Genomic DNA, 16,385 nt, shown 5'->3' on the forward strand with positions numbered 1-16,385 from the left:
AGTATCAAGACTCCTCAAAATATTAAAAAATAAAAATACCATATGATCCAGCAAACTCATTTCTCGGTATATATCCAAAAGAATTGAAAGCCAGTTCTCAAAGAGATATTTTTTACACCCAGTTTCATAGAACTATTCGGCATAGCAAAGAGGTGAAAGCAGCCCAATTGTGCATCAACGGATGAATGGATAAACAAAATGTTTTATACACATGCAATGGAATATTATTCAGCCTTAAAAAGGACTGAAATTCTGAGACATGCTACAACATGGATGACGCTCAAAAACATTATGCTCAGTGAAATAATCCAAACACAATCATTGTATGATTCCCTTATAAGAATGTCTAGACTAGGCTAATTCTTAGATACAGAAAATAGATGAGTGGTAACCAGGGGCTGAGGGGGAAGGGGAAATGGGGAGCGATTGCTTAATGAGTACAGCTCAGTGCCTGGAGAACACCTCCACATACCAGGGCACAAAGTCCCCTTTCTTTGGATCAGTCTTTGACTCTTTACACGTAGGACCCATTTTTCCTTCCATTTTCTTTAACTGAAGCTTGTCCCTGATTGTCATTTGTTTCTTCCACTGACCTGGAGCTCATTGAGGACAGAGATTAGGACTTTCTTCTGTGACTTTCCAGGGACCTAGGTGGCACTGTCCAATGTAGCAGTCACTAGGCACCTGAGACTATTGAGCACCTGAAATATGGCTACTCTGAATCGTTAGTGATGTAAGGGAGACATATTCCCTGGATTCTAAGACATACTTCGAAAAAATAATGTAAAATGTCTGAATGTTTTATATTTATTACACGTTTAAGTGATATTATTTTGAATATATTGATTAAATGCATTACTAAAATTAATTTGACCTGTTTCCTTCTACTCTTTTTGGGTTTTTTGGTGAGGAAGATTAACTCGGAGCTAACATCCGTTGCCAGTCCTCCTGTTTTTTTGCTGAGGAAGACTGGCCCTGGGCTAACATCCATGCCACTCTTCCTCTACTTTATATGGAACGCTGCAACAGCATGGCTTGCTGAGCGGTGTGTCGGTCCACACCCGGGATCCGAACCTGCAAACCCCGGGCCGCCGAAGCGGAGCGTGCACACTTAACTGCTACGCCAGTAGGCCGCCCCATCCTTGTACTCTTTCGATGTAACTCCTATAGTATTTGAATTTCATGTTGCCTTATAATATATTTCTGTACAATGGTGGTCCAGCGTGTATAGTAGATGCAGAACTAATGAACTGGCCAATGCCAGGGAGAGTGGATTTCCCTGTTTGGACTTCACTGATGGCTGAAAGAGGGTCCCCCAATCACCACTGCCAGCCCTGGGAATCTTGTGGGGATTCATTCACCAGATTTTCTCTCCCTTCCCAGGATCCCGCGTATCAGAAGACAATAAAAATTGTACATTGTGTACAAATGGAGTAGATTTTACCAGTCACCGGAATTCGGTCTCTTCCTGCTTACCATGCTCTACATGTAAATCAGGTACAGAACATGGGGACCACATGCCACGTGCAGGGGTGATGAGGTGGGCATTGTATCCAGCATGGAGTCAGGACACCTGGATTCCAATCCTTCTTGGTCTTCCTCTTACCCTGTTGCATGATTATGTCTTAGGTCAGTAAAATAAAAAGAGATATTATTTTTATAATGCATGCCACATGATAGGGAAATCTTTTCAACTGCTGGATGAAAGTGGGAAAATAATCGGTCCCTTGATGGGGGGAGCTGTATAGTTGCAGCATGAGAAAAGGCCTGGCCTAGTGGAAAGGTCTGAGCTGTGGCGTGGGTCTGGTCCTGGGCCAGGCCCTCTTAGCCCTGTGCTCTGTGCTTGTGGCAGGTGCTCGGCATCTCTCAGCCTCCACAGCCTGAGGCCCCTCTGCCTCTCCAGCAGGGCCAGGTGTTGGGAAGTCACCCAAGGGCTCCTGTCCATTCAGGGTCTCTCAGATTATACCCCGCCCTTCCCACTGACCCTGTGAGCTAAGAGTTTTTCTCCCTCTCCTGATGCATTAAATAATGAATCGTGGTCCTTTTTTTACACCGCTGAGTATTGGTGACAGGTGAATGGTGGCTGTGCTTTGTGTGCCCCGTGTGTGTGCTGCAGAAACTGACCCTCAAAGCTACAGTGACCTGAGTGGAGCTGAGTGGAGGGGTTTGGGTGGTGAAGGAGGGTTGAGGGACACGTGAGGAAAACACGTCCCCAAAACCTTATCCTGTGTCTTCAGATGAAGAACAGATCGCCCCCTGCACCAGGACTGAGAACACACGGTGCCAGTGCAAACGTGGCACTTTCCACGGAGAAGATTCTCCCGAGGTCTGCCAGAAGTGCAGCACCAGGTGCGACACTTGCGACACAAGTGGCTCCCAAGCCACAGGAGATGCGACTTCCCTTGTCCCTGTCTCTGTCCTCTTCCTTGCAGCCCCTCCACGTCCCCAGGGCTTCCCTGTGCCGCTGGGGTCTTCTGAGCCGGCAGCGGCCCCTCCTTGTCCATCTGTGTGTCCCCACACTGGCCCCTGCAGTGTCCCCTTCCCCCCACATCTCCTCAGCGTGTTTTCCCTTTGGCCAGGTCAAGTTTTCCATTGGGCCCAGCAGGCCACTAATTAGGGCCCATGATACTGTCAGGGGCCCATGAAAAGGTTTAGTTCCTTTTGAAATCAGAAGGAAAAAATTGAGTGGAATGCAGCTGGGCTTATATTCCTCTTTATAACAATTCCATCTTCAAGTGTAATTTTTAATATTTTTTTATGCAGGCAGGGCCCATGAACACAAAAGAGCCCACAGGCAAGTCATGAGACCTAGCCTACAGCTCCATAAAGCCCTGAGCCGACTCAGCCTGCCTTCCCGCAGGCCCTGGTTCCCTCAGGAAGATGTGTGTTTTCCCTCTTACTGGGATTTAGGGGCCAATAGTAATTTCCGCTTCTCGGAGCCCCAGTGTTGGCTGTGATTGGAGGAACAGTCAACAGGTGGAGGACAAGAGGTTCCTTGTATTAGGGGTTGACGGAGGATGAGGCTCAGCTTGTGCCTAAAGGGGCTTCTGACCCTTGACCTGGAATGAGATGCCCCCTCACCTGCGGCTCCCCCTGCAGCCCAGGGAAGCTCACGCAGGCCTTGGGGAGAAGGCTCACTCGTGAAGGTGCAGCTCTGAACACTCAGCAGGAGCCCTAGGCACTGAAGTGCGCATGCTCAGATCTTCTCCCACCCAACAGGGGAGTGAGGGGACCTGGCCCTGCAGACGGGAGGAGCCTGTTCTTCCTGCACGCTCTTGTCAGGGGACATTGGGCAGGAGATTGCTCCCTCTTTCTCCCCATCTTGCCAGCTTTCCCTCATGAATCCCCTCCATGTCCTCCCTCTGTCTGTACCCAGGTGCCCTGATGGGATGGTTGAGGCCAGTCCCTGTACCGCCTGGAGTGACCTCAAGTGTGTCCACCAAGAATCAGGTATCCAGGCCAGTGGGGAGGCCCCAGTTCCTGGAGAGCCAGTGACCACGCACCCGTGGCCACCCACCGCTTCCTCTCCCTCCTCAGGCAATCCGTGGCTGGTGATGGGGATTGTAGTCGGGGCAGTGGGTGTTGTCCTGCTGCTGGTGGTCACTGCATATTATTACAGGAAGCAAGTCCTTCAAGGTGAGATGGGGGGAGGGAGGGAAAGGTGCTGGCAGTCTCCACCTCCCTCACTCCTGCTTTGTTTCTCCAGACAGAAAGCCCCTCCCCTCCCTCTCCCAAATCCTCAGTCTTTCTGGCCTGGCTCTGATCTTGTTCCTGGGCATCACCCCCCATCTCCCACCTCACCTGCACCTCACGAGGGCCGGGATCACATCAGCCCCCATTTCGGGTCTGATGGTCAACTCCTGTCCCTGGCCAAGTCCAGGGGGCCAGGGCCAGTTCTTCGTGTCTTCAGGGCCCCCAGCCCAGGCAGAGAGGTGGTCAGCTCCTCAATCGGGTGACAAGAGTCAGGAGGAGAGGGTCAGCGGCTTTATACAGCTTTGGTCAGAGCAGAACCCAACAGACATTCTATTCGTGTTTATTTTTATTTCCCCACCCCGAGGGTGCCCCAGAGTTGGAATGGCCCCCTGCCTGTCACCAGGCCCAGGGCTCCTTGTTCCATGTCTGAGCCCCCAGCCCACACTCTGCCCCTGCACTGTCTATGGGGAGGGAGGTGCTACAATGAGGCCCTCCCCGCTGCTAAGGCAGACGTCCCTTCTCTTCTAGGTTGTGGAGTGGACGCCAAGTGCATGAACAGAGTGAGTTGGTTTCTCCAGGACCTGGCAGCATTGGGCCCTCAGGAACCTCTTCCCGCCCACAACAAGTCCCGATTTGTCCTGTACTGCTGCCCCTGGCTCTCTGAGTTGCCCTGGGTGCCTGGGCTGACTGTGAGAGGCCAACGGGCCCGTTGTGAGCAGCCCACAGGCCGGTTGGCAGTGCTGAGCCCTGTCCTTCCAGCTGCCTTTGAGACACCCTCACCCCACAGCCCTGCACCCTGGGGCAGAGGGAGTGTCAGGCAAGGGTGCTGGCCCCCCGGTAGCACAGCACCAGGGTCCTGGTGCCAGCAGCAGAGTCCTAGATGTGCTGAGCCTGTGCCACTCTGGGGGGACAGCATGGGACGGGGGGGGCGGAGAACCCACCCTGTCCCCTGAGACTCTGCAGGAGCTGTGGGTGAGGATTCCTGAGTCAGCTCTTTGCTTTCCCAAGGTCTTTTTCTGGCGCTCATGTCCCCCAAGAGGGCCTGGGGCTCTGGACAATGCCTATAACGAGATCCTGAACAACAGAGGATCGCCGTCCACCTTGGCCTCAGAGCAGGAACTAGAAGGCCAGGAGCTGAAAGGTGTCAGTACACAGTCCCCAGGGGAAGCAGAGCGTCTGCTGGTGAGTGGGTGATGGGCCATGCGGCGCCCTGGCCCTCTGCTCGCCCAGGACCATGGTAGAAATGGGGAAAGGCTGATGCTGGTCAGGTCTCCTGTCCCATGGGAAGTGCTGATGGAGGGAGATCAGGACCTGAAGAGGAAGGGGCTCCGTGTGCAGAGACCCTGCCACCCTGGTATGGTAGACTGTCAGCCTTACACAACGTTATGCTGCTTCTTACCTGTCCAGTTCTCACCGAATCCCCAGATTCTAGAACAAGACAGCCACAGAGTAGGTGCTCTCGTGATTGTTGAATGATGGCATTAGAGCCTCATAATGTTCCACTGTGTGTTACATAATTTTAAGCCACTCCTCATATCATTAGGAATTTCAAGTTTATTTCAAGATGATTATTACATTGAACATATATGAAAATTATTCTTAGTCCTGGTCTGATCATATTATATGCTGGCTTCTTAGAAGAAGTAGAATCTCTTGGTCAATGTGTAGAAGTAGTTTTTACTGGAGAGACGCGTACACACACACGCACAAACACACATCCAGTTTTGGTTCATATCAGTTCATCAGCTTTGATATAACACTGGGTAGTAAATCTGTAGAAACGTTTAATGTTTCATTCTTCATAAGCTTAGAAAGTCGTTTCTCCCAATGTAAGATAAGATGAAATTTTCTAATTTCTTACAGTTTTTTTATTTAGTAATGATTTTTATCATATAGCAATATTATCTAAGTGGAATTTGTGTTGTGATATGGTGTGACGTGAGGTGCTCCCTGAAGTCTGAGTCCCCCTCTCCTTCCTCCAACTCCATTAGCAGCTGGTGCTCCCATCTCTCTCACATGTGAGATGTTTACATCGACAATGGTCCTCTTTCTAATTAGAGTGCCCTTTTCTTCATCTATACTACATTCTTTTTAAATAAAGAGAAGGTATAAAAGAAAACAAACAAAAAGGGCCAATAATCCCTTTATCCTGATTAATCACTTTTCACATTTTTTCAAAGTAGTTCCTACACATCCACAGTGCACACATTTGAACAGCACAGAAAGGTTCTCCGTGAGCAGTGAGAGCCCCCACTCTCTCTCCAGCGCCCTGCTCTTATTTCACGTAACCACGAGAGAGAGTTGTTTCTGATTCTTTGCTTAAATCTTTATGCCTATGTCTTCTGTATACAATATTCTACCAAATGAAGCTTCCTCATGTGTCTTAACATCTGGGAGAGCAAATACCTCTTTCCTTACTTTTTCAAAATTTATTATCTTTACCCAGATAAAATTTAGAATTATTTTATGAGATTTCCTCCACCCCAAAAAACTCATTAGAATTTTTTTCCTATTACCTTAAATACGTAAATTAATCTAGGAAGAACTGAGATCTTGTCATTAAATATTTTTCTTATCAAAGAAGATAGCATTTCAAGTCAAGGGCTTTGTTATGACTCAATTAAGATTTGTGTTTTGGGGGCTGGCCCGGTGCACACTTGCTTCAGCGGTCCAGGGTTCGCGGGTTCGGATCCCGGGCACACACCGATGTACCACTTGTCAAGCCATGCTGTGGCAGCGTCCCATATAAAGTAGAGGAAGATGGGCACAGATGTTAGCCCAGGGCCAATCCTCCTCAGCAAAAAGAGGAGGATTGGTGAGAGGCGTTAGCTCAGGGCTGATCTTCCTCACCAAAAAGAGGAGGATTGGTGACAGATGATAGCGCAGGGCTGATCTTCCTCACAAAAAAAAAAAAAAAAATTACTCCTATTTCTTGTCACAGTTGTTTCTTTGTATCTTACGTTTTGTTTCTGCTATGTTTTTTAACATTCAGCAAGACACACATTCATTTTTAAGTATTGTAGTGCAAAACATAGGGTTTTTTAAAAATACATAGTCATATCTAAAATAACGATTGTTTCTGCCCGCCTCCTCAAGTCCTACCTCATTTTTGGTTCACGTCTTGCTGCATAGTCCAGAACTTACAGAACGGTGTTCAAAGACGCTTAGAGAAGGCAGGTGTTTCGGTCTTGATTTGATTTCGTTGGGAAGGCCTCGAATATTTCAGCATTACGAATGATGTTGACTCTTGTGTTCATATAGGAAATCCCATCATTGTGGATGCACCATGGATGCAAAATAGGATCTTATCCTATTCTGAGGTGTTTTTGAAAAATCAGAATTCATGTTTAATTTTATAAAATGCTTTCCAGTCTCGGTGGAGACTCTCTGATGCTTTCATTCTCTTATTTAGACTATTGATATGACACATTGTTATTGATCAAACCATCTTTGCATTAATGGAATAAACTCTTACTTTTGATTTCCCAAAGTGCCCTCATATATATTCTTCATTTGAGTCACATAGAAGCTCGTGGGGGAGTGACTGTCTTCTGAGGGGATGGGTGGGAATGGACTAGAAGGAGCAGAAAGGAACTGTGTGGAGTGGTGGGAATGTTCTGTGTGTTGATTGGGTGATGGTTACTCGGGTGTATAAAATTGTCAAAGCTGGAACGACACTTGAGAAGTGAGCGCCATGCAGGTAAGGTGGACCTCCATGAGCACACACAGCCCGTGAGCTGAGCAGGGGAGGAGGTTCCTCTCTTTCTCCATAGGGACCCGGGAGGGGAGGTGGCTGCCCCAGGTCACACAGCTGGCTGGTTGTCAGGCTCAGTTCTGGGATCCTGACTTGACTAAGGGCTTTCTCCACTGTATTTTACAGGGACCTGCAGGAGCTGAAGGCTCTCAGATGAGAAGGAGGCTGCTGGTTCCAGCAAACGGCGCAGACCCCACGGAAAGTGAGTATTTTGTTCGGAGCAGTGGAGGGAAGACAGACAGCGTCCTACCTGCCATCCCCATAGCTGTTAGGGCAGCACAGAGCAGGATACTAGAAGCAGGGGTTCCTATGCTGATTGTCACTGGACCATCGGGACCCTAAATCCTCCTCTCCCTCCTCTTCTTCTCCCCCCACTGCATCCCTCTGTCCCCTAACACCTCTCCGTCCTTCCCTCCTTCACCATCCTCTGTTCTCCTTTGTTGTTCAGAGCCAGGTTGACCCACACTGAGGGCACCTAAGGGGTTATGCTGTCCAGTACGGCACCCACTGGCCCCAGGAGGCTACCGACCACCTGACCTGGGGTAGGCCAAATTTGAAGAGCTGTAATTGTAAACTACAAACCAGATTTCAAATCTTAGTACAAAATAGGAATATAAAATATCCCATTGATAATTTTTTGTTTATTGACCGTATGTTAAATGATAATATTTTGTATATATCGGGTTAGTACCGTATACAGTCATGTATCACTTAATGATGGGGATATGTTCTGAGAAATGCATTGTCTGAGAAATAGGCGATTTTGGTGTTGTGCAAACATCACAGAGCACACTTACACAAACCTAGATGGTACAGCCTACTATACACCTAGGCTATCTTATGGGACCGTATGATGTCGTATATGCAGTCCATCATTGACCAAAACATCGTTATGCGGTGCATGACTGTAGTATTAAAATTAATATCACCTGTTTCTTTTTGTTTTCTTAAATACAGCTATTAGAAAAATAAAAACAAGTAGTCCTGGCTTGTGGTGTGCACTGCAGTACAGTCCCACGAGCTGGGTGGTATATCCTCCATCTTCTGGGTTAAATTCTTACTTGGAGTCTGTTTGTCCCCGACTAGCTCTGCCACAGTGTCGGTGAGTGAGGCCGGGCTGAGTGTAAAGGCAGAGACCTTGCTCCCTCCAGGCCCTTGCTCTGTCCACGGGTGCCGGTGTGGCAGCCCTGGGACCTTACTCTCATGGTGAGCGCAGCCTGAGCAGGTTCCCTCCTCTGAGGGCCCAATCTGTCTCCTACCACATACTGCTTTCTCCCCCCATGACGTCCATCTGCCCTCCCAGGTGGGCTCTCAGCCCTCCCTTAGGCCAGGATTCTCTGTTGACCTTGACTCCTCTCAGTCCCTTGGGCTCAGATGAGGCCCAGGCAGTGTGGCCTGATTCTCTGCTGATGGGAAGCAGGTAAGGGACGCGGAGCAGCAGGTTCACCAGCAGGGGGAGCTCACTAGGTTCCACCAGGTTCCATTAGGTCTAGGCCTGACTGAGGATCCTCTGCCCTTTCTGAAGGTGGCCCAAATCACCTGACAGTCCCTGTGGCTTTTTCCCCACCTAGGCCTGAGGCTGTTCTTCAACTACTTTCCACGCATTGTGTCCATTAATTCCTGGAACATGTTAATGCGGCAGATGGGTCTCACGGACAACGAGATCCACGTGTCCAGAGCTCGAGCCTTAGACCCGGGGGATGCCTTGTATGAAATGCTGGTGACCTGGCTCGACAAAACTGGGCGGGGTGCCTCAGTCAACACCCTGCTGGATGCCTTGGAAACGCTGGGGGAAAGATATGCGAAGGAGACAATTCAAGATCACCTGGTGGGCTCTGGAAAGTTCGTCTATGAGGAAGGTGGGGCAGGCTCCGCTGTGTCCTGAGTGTTTTAGGACCTCATCCTTTGCACTTCTTTATCCTAATAGACTTGCACTTTTTACTTGAATTTGTTTTACTGTAAGACATGTCATGTTGGTATGTGTGCGTTTAATTATGTGTAACTATTGCTTAACACTATATGATGTACATTTTTCTACATTTATATTTTTCTATATTTATATGAACATGGAAAAGATTTTGGAAATGTACTCACTTGGTTGTTTACATGGGTTGCCTGGATGAGAGCTGGCAATCAAAAACAAGTAGAAATAAAAAAGGAGAAGGAGGAAAAATCCCTACCTCTGTGGGGCTCTGGTGGATTCCAGTTCTCCCTCATATGTACTTTGAGCTTGTCCAGGATTGGAAGACCGGCAACTTCTAAAGTGCCCCTTTTCAACGCATAGTTTCATAGGTGTGTGAATGTTTATAGTATTTATAGGCAGATGTTGATGAGTGAGGAGAAGTGGTATCACATGCAGCCCCGTGTCTGGGTGTCTCTGAACTGGGCAGTCATGTGTGGGCCTCCTGCTCCTCATCTATGGGTGTGGGTGGGGTTAGATCTGAGGTGGCAAATAGGTTCTGTGTCATCTGCCATTTCAGGTCATGTTAGTGTACCTTCAGCCCCCTCTGGGCTCAAGGGAGAGAGAACATGGGTCTGCTGCTGGTGTCTGCCATGGTGCTCATGGATTGTGTTAAAGGTTTGCTAACTCAGCACCAGATGGGCCCTCTCACTTCTGATGGTCTGTGAATCTGAGGCCCAGGACTACCTTTTTTGGGTGCAGATTCCCTATATGAGGAGCTTAGTGCCGCTGTAAGCATCTGACGTCTACATAGAAGGACTTACATAAATACCAATTCTTAAATATTGTGCGAGTTGGGCCTAGAATGGCTGATACTTTGGAGTTTTGTTCTTGTATCACTTTCTCTCTTTTTTTTTAAAATAGTTTGTAACCACTTGGGCTTTCCTTCCACCATAACCATCTCTAGTATTCCAGTCATGACAAGATAATGGAGATAGAAATTCTCAGGGTTTTCGGTCTTTTTCATGTCAAAGTTTTGTGTGTTGTGTTGTTCCAAGACTAGTGTGGCTGGGAGCAAACTAGAATTACCTGAACATTTAGGCACGTTCATGGTGTTGGGGTTCTAGTAGAGTTTGGTAGGGGGCACAACCTCCATGTCCTGCCCTGATGGTCCCTCCTTTTCCTGAAAAACAGGTATTTCTTGCCTTAACTGTTCCTTTGGTGCAGGCCACTCTGCCCTCATATCATCAGACAGAGCCATGAATTTTTGTCAATCAAGTTTCAGCTCCGTTGTCCCTTTTTCAGAGGACTTGAGTAGCCATTTAAAGTATTAGCTATATCAGTGTTTGTCATGTTTATTCATTTAAGGTAAGTTTCATGAGAGCATGAGGTTGTTTTTTTGTGTTGTATTTATTTTTTCCTTTATATGTCTTACTGTTGTTTAATTCTAAATATATTCCAATTTCTATTAAAATTTGTTTTTTTAATTGAATATTTGATTTGTTCCTTCACACTCTGTTTCTTCTTCTTCTTTTTTTTTTTGTGAGGAAGATCAGCCCTCAGCTAACATCTGCGCCCATCCTCCTCTTTTTGCTGACGAAGACTGGTCCTGAGCTAACATCCGTGCCAATCTTCCTCCACTTTATGTGGGATGCTGCCACCGCATGGCCTGACAAGCGGTGCGTTGGTGCGCGCCCAGGATCCGAACCCCGGGCCACCAGCAGCAGAGCGCACACAATTAACCGCTACACCACGGGGCCGGCCCCCACACTGTTTCTTGTTGTTGTTGTTGTTGCTGCTCAGTAATGCACCATATTTATTTATTTATTTTTTCTTTTTGCTTTTGATCCCCTTCACCCATTTCTCCCACCCCCACCCCTGCTTCTGGCAACCACCAATCTGTTCTCTGTATCTCTGAGCTTGGTTTTCTTTTTTTAGATTTCATATATAAGTGAGGTCATACGGTATCTGTTTTTCTCTGTCTGACTTATTTTGCTTAGCATAATGCCCTCAAGGTCCTTCCTTGTTGCAAGTGGCAAGATTTCATTCTTTTTCATGGCTGAATAATATTCGATTGTGTGTGTATATATATTTTTTCTTTATCCATTCATCAATCAGTGGACACTTAGGTAGTTTCCATATCTTGGCTATTGTAAATAATGCTGCAAGGAACATGAGGGTACAGATGTCTTTTAGAATTAGTGTTTTCATTTTCTTTGGATAAATACCTGGAAGTGGAATTGCTGGATCATATGGTAGTTCTATTTTTAATTTTTTGAGGAACTTCCATACTATTTTCCATAGTGGTTGCACCAATTTACATTCCCACCAACAGTGGACAAGAGTTCCCTCTTTGCCAATGCTTGTTATTTCTTGTCTTTTTGATAATAGCCATTCCAAGAGATGTGAGGTAATATCTCATTGTGATTTTGATTTGCATTTCCCTGAGGATTAGTGATGTTGTGGGTCTTTTTAGGTACCTGTCGGCCATCTGTATGCCTTCTTTAGAAAAACGTCTATTCAGATCCTCTGCCCATTTTTTAATTGGCTTGTTGTTGTTTTATTTTTTTTGCTATTAAGTTGTTTGAGTTCTTTATTTAAGCATGAGTTTAATTATTTATTTATGAGTTATTTATTTAGGCACAAGTTCTTCATATATTTTGGGTATAAACCCCTTATCAGATACATTATTTGCAAATATTTTCTTCCATTCAGTAGGTTGTCTTTTCATTTTCTTGATGGTTTCCTTTGCTGTGCAGAAGCTTTTGAGTTTGATGTGGTCCCACTTGTTTATTTTTGCTTTTGTTGCTTTTACTTTTGGTGTCAAATCCAAAAAATCTTCACCAAGACCAATGTCAAGGAGCTTACCGCCTATGTTTTCTTCTAGGAATCTTACAGTTTCAGGTCTTATATTCAAGTCTTTAATCCATGTGGGGTTAATTATTGTGCTTGGAAGCATTCCCTCTTCTATTTTTTGGAAGCGTTTGAGAACACTCATATTCTTCTTTGATTTTGTTTGGTAGAATTCACTAGTGAAGCCGTCTGGTCCTGGACTTTTGTTTGTAGTGAGTTTTTAAATTGATGATTCAGTCTCCTTATTAGTAATCAGCCTATTCAGATTTTCTATTTCTTCCTGATTCAGTCTTGAAAGGTTATACGTTTCTAGGAATTTATCCATTTCTTCTAGGTTATGCAATTTGTTGACATATAATTGTTCATCGTAGTCTATTATGATCCTTTGTATTTCTGTGGTATCAGTTGAAACGTCTCCTCTCTCATTTCTGATTTTATTTATTGGAGCCCTCTCTCTTTTTTTCTTGGTAAGTATGACTAAAGGTTTGTCAATTTTGCTTATCTTTCGAAGAACCTACTATTGGTTTCATTGATCTTTTTTATTATATTTTTAGTCTCTATTTCATTTATTTCTGCTCTGATCTTTGTTATTTCTTTCCTTCTGATAACCTTGGACTTCTTTCATTCTTCTTTTTCTAGTTCCTTGAGATGTAAAGTTAGGCTGTTTATTTGAGATTTTTCTTGTTTCTTCAGGTAGGCATTTATTGCTATGAACTTCCCTCTTAGAACTACTTTTGCTGCATCCCATAGGTTTGGTATGTTGTATTTCCATTTTCATTTGTCTTAGTGTATTTTTTTATTTCATTTTTGATTTCTTCATTGATCCATTGGTTGTTCAGTAGCATGTTGTTTAGTCTCCACATATTTGTAAATTTTCCATTTTCTTCTTGTAAGTGATTTCCAGTTTCGTACCATTGTGGTCAGAAAAGATGTTTGATATGATTTCAGTCTTCTTCAATTTGTTAAGACTTGTTTTGTGGCCTGACATATGATCTATCCTGGAGAATGTTCCATGTCCACTTGAGAACAATGTGTATTTTGTTGCTTTTGAATTGAATGTTCTCTATGTATCTGTTAAGTCCATCTGGTCTAATGTGTCATTTAAAGCCAGTGTTTCCTTATTGATTTTCTGTCTGGATGATCTATCCATTGATGTAAATGGGGTATTAAAGTCCCCTACTATTAGTGTATTGCTGTCTATTTCTCCCTTTAGGTCTGTTAATATTTGCTTTATGTGTCTAGGTGCTCCTATGTTAAGTGCATATTTACAAATGTTATCTTCTTGTTGGATTGACCCCTTTTCAATATCTAATGCCCTGCTTTGTCTCTTATGACAGTCTTTGTTTTAAAGTCTATTTTGTCTGATATAAGTATAGCTACTCCAGCTTTCTTTTGGTTTCTGTTTGCTTGGAATATCTTTTTCCATTCCTTCACTTTTAGTCTGTGTATGTTGTTACGTCTCAAGTGAGTCTCTTATAGGCAGCATATAGATGTTTCTTGTTTTTTTTATCCATTCAGTCACTGTATGTCTTTTCATTGGAGAATTTAGTCCATTTACATTTGAAGTAATTATTGATAGATATGTACTTATTGCCATTTTTTAAATTGTTTTCTGGCTGTTTTGTAGTTCCTCTGTTCCTTTCTTTTTCTCTTGCTCTCTTCCTTTGTGGTTTCTTTAATGGTGTGCTTAGATTCCTTTCTCATTATCTTTTGTGTGTCTACTATAGGTTTTTACTTGGTGGTTACCATAAGGCTTACATATAACAAGTTATATTTATAGCAGTCTGTTTTAAGTTGATAACAACTTAATTTTGAATGCATTCTAAAGCTCTACATTTTTACTCTCCTCTCCCACGTTTTATGTTTTTGATGTCACATTTTACATCTTTTTATCTTGTGCATCCCTTAACTAATTATTGTAGTTACAGTTATTTTTACTTTTGTCTTTTAACCTTCCTACTAGCTTTATAAGTGATTAATCCACTACCTTTACTATATATTTACCTTTACCAGTGATATTTATACTTTCATATGTTTTCTTGTTATTAATTAGCACCCTTTCATTTCAGCTTAAAGAAGTCCCTTTAACATTTCTTGTAAGGCTAGTTTAGTGGTGATGAAATCCTTTTGCTTTTGCTTATCTGGAAAACTCTTTATCTCTCCTTCAATTCTGAATGATAACTTTGCCAGGTAGAGTATTCTTGGTTGGAAATTTTTTTCTTTCAGCACTTTGACTATATCATGCCACCCCCTTCTGGCCTGCAAAGTTTCTGCTGAAAAAATCCGCTGATAGTCTTATTGGAGTTCCCTTGTATGAAACAAGTTGTTTTTCTCTTGCTTCTTTTAAGATTCTCTCCTTGTCTTTAACTTTTGACATTTTAATTGTAAGGCATCTTGATGTGGGTCTCTTTGGGTTTGTCTTATTTGGAACTCTCTGGGCTTCCTGGGTCTGGATGTCTATTTCTTTCTCCAAGTTAGGGAAGTTTTAAGCCATTATTTCTTCAAATAAATTTTCTGCCCCTTTCTCTCTTCTCCTTCTGGGACTCCTATAATGTGAATGTTAGTCCATTTGATGTTGTCCCATAAGTCCCTTAAGCTATCTTCACTTTTTTTCATTCTTTTTTCTTTTTTGGTGCTCTAATTGGGTGAGTTCCTCTGCCTTGTCTTCGAGTTCACTGATCCTTTTTTCTACTTCATCTAGTCTGTTGTTAAACCCCTCTAGTGCATTTTTCAGTTCAGTTACTGTATTCTTCAGCTCTATGACTTCTTTTCAGAACTTTCTTTTATTTTATATCTCTTTGTTCAAGCTCTCACTGCATTCATTCATTCTTCTCCTGAGTTCAGTGAGCATCTTTATGACAATTACATTGAACTTTTTATCAGTTAAATTGCTTATCTCCATTTCATTAAGGTTTTTTCTGAGGTTTTATTTTGTTCTTTTGTTTGGAACATACTCCTTTGTTTCTTCATTTTGCTTCACTCTCTCTGTTGGTTTCTGTGTGTTAAATGAAACAACCACTTCTCCCAGTCTTGAAGGGTTGACCTTGTGTAGGAGATGAACATTATTGTTCAACCCTGCCCTAGCTCTTGATTGTCTCTCAAATCTTTGTGCTTGTCCAAGCAGCCTATTTTATTTTTAATAGCTCCCAGTAGAAAAGGGTGTGCCAAGACCAGTCAGTGTCCCAAAGAGAGGGATCTCAGCACCTAAATTCAGGATGATTGGAAGACAGGCTCTCAGGAAACAGCTTTTAAAGAATCAAATATATACAGTCCTGTTGGACCTCACTGGCCCCAGACCCAGGTGATCTGGAGGTGTCCCCTGGGCAGCATTCACAAAAATCAGGGCTCCAGATGAGTGTACAAGCTCCTTTCTGAGAGATGCTAGGGAGCCCTAGCAAGGCAGAGGGAGAGTGCAAGGATGGCGACCCTGGTCTATGTTCCCTGAGAGCCCCTCCATAGGCCCCTATAAGTGTGCCAAACCAGAAGCCTGCCCCTAAGGCCAAAGCTCCTGGACAATCAGAGAGGCCTCTTTCTCAAAAAGACTGGGGATTGCCTCAGTCTGCTGTCTGTGCAGTGCCCTGGGAATGGTAGTCTGCCAAGAACTGTCTCTCTGATTGTTACAGTCCCAAGAGACCCAGCAACACAAGCACCCCTGGCCTCCAGGGCCAGGCAATCAAGGGTCATCCCCTGGGTGGCAGCCACAAAGCTGGGTCAGCAGACTTAAAAACTGGATCACTAGATGTGTATAGAAGCTCCCTTCTGGGAAATACTGGCGTTCTAGAGCACAGCAGAGGGAAAGCATGAAGATGGCACTCACCAAAGAAAGAAAAACAAAAACAGAAACAAAAAAAAAATAGAAGAAAAAGAAAAAAGGGGCGGGGGGAGATTACACCTACCAGCTTTAGCAAGGCAGAGGGAGAGCAGGAAGGTGGTGCCTACTAGCCTCCATCCCCGGAGAGAATCCCTTGCCCTTAGACCAGTGCTTTAAAATTAGGAAATAAATCTCTTTCACACAAAGTTTGGGCACTTTTCAAAGGGCTGCTTCTGTGCTGGGCCCTGGGGTGGGTGAGTCTGTGTGCCAGCCTTTTAAGAGATGTTCTCAGTTTGCCACAATCCCATGGGTCTTATGAGCAGGAGCCCCGTTGGTCTTCAGAGCCAGATATTTTGGGGGCCCCTCTCTCAGGC

General features: G+C 44.6%; 1 protein-coding gene across 2 annotated transcripts in view; it reads left to right on the forward strand.

Moving 5' to 3' along the window:
* LOC131411548 (tumor necrosis factor receptor superfamily member 10A-like) overlaps positions 1-9,933 on the forward strand; it is a 48,116-nt gene extending 38,183 nt beyond the window's left edge. The window contains exons 3-10 of one of the 2 annotated variants that reach the window (XM_058550525.1): positions 1,384-1,497; positions 2,238-2,349; positions 3,377-3,450; positions 3,538-3,636; positions 4,222-4,253; positions 4,702-4,875; positions 7,574-7,649; positions 9,019-9,933. In XM_058550525.1, the coding sequence (XP_058406508.1) occupies positions 1,384-1,497; positions 2,238-2,349; positions 3,377-3,450; positions 3,538-3,636; positions 4,222-4,253; positions 4,702-4,875; positions 7,574-7,649; positions 9,019-9,332 (995 nt within the window). In that variant the 3' untranslated portion in view covers positions 9,333-9,933. The remainder of the gene's footprint in view (positions 1-1,383; positions 1,498-2,237; positions 2,350-3,376; positions 3,451-3,537; positions 3,637-4,221; positions 4,254-4,701; positions 4,876-7,573; positions 7,650-9,018) is intronic. The other variant, XM_058550526.1, reaches the window with a different exon arrangement.
* The last annotated feature ends 6,452 nt before the right edge of the window (positions 9,934-16,385 follow it).

Source organism: Diceros bicornis, chromosome 11, assembly GCF_020826845.1.
Source record: "Diceros bicornis minor isolate mBicDic1 chromosome 11, mDicBic1.mat.cur, whole genome shotgun sequence".
Lineage (NCBI taxonomy): Eukaryota > Metazoa > Chordata > Mammalia > Perissodactyla > Rhinocerotidae > Diceros > Diceros bicornis.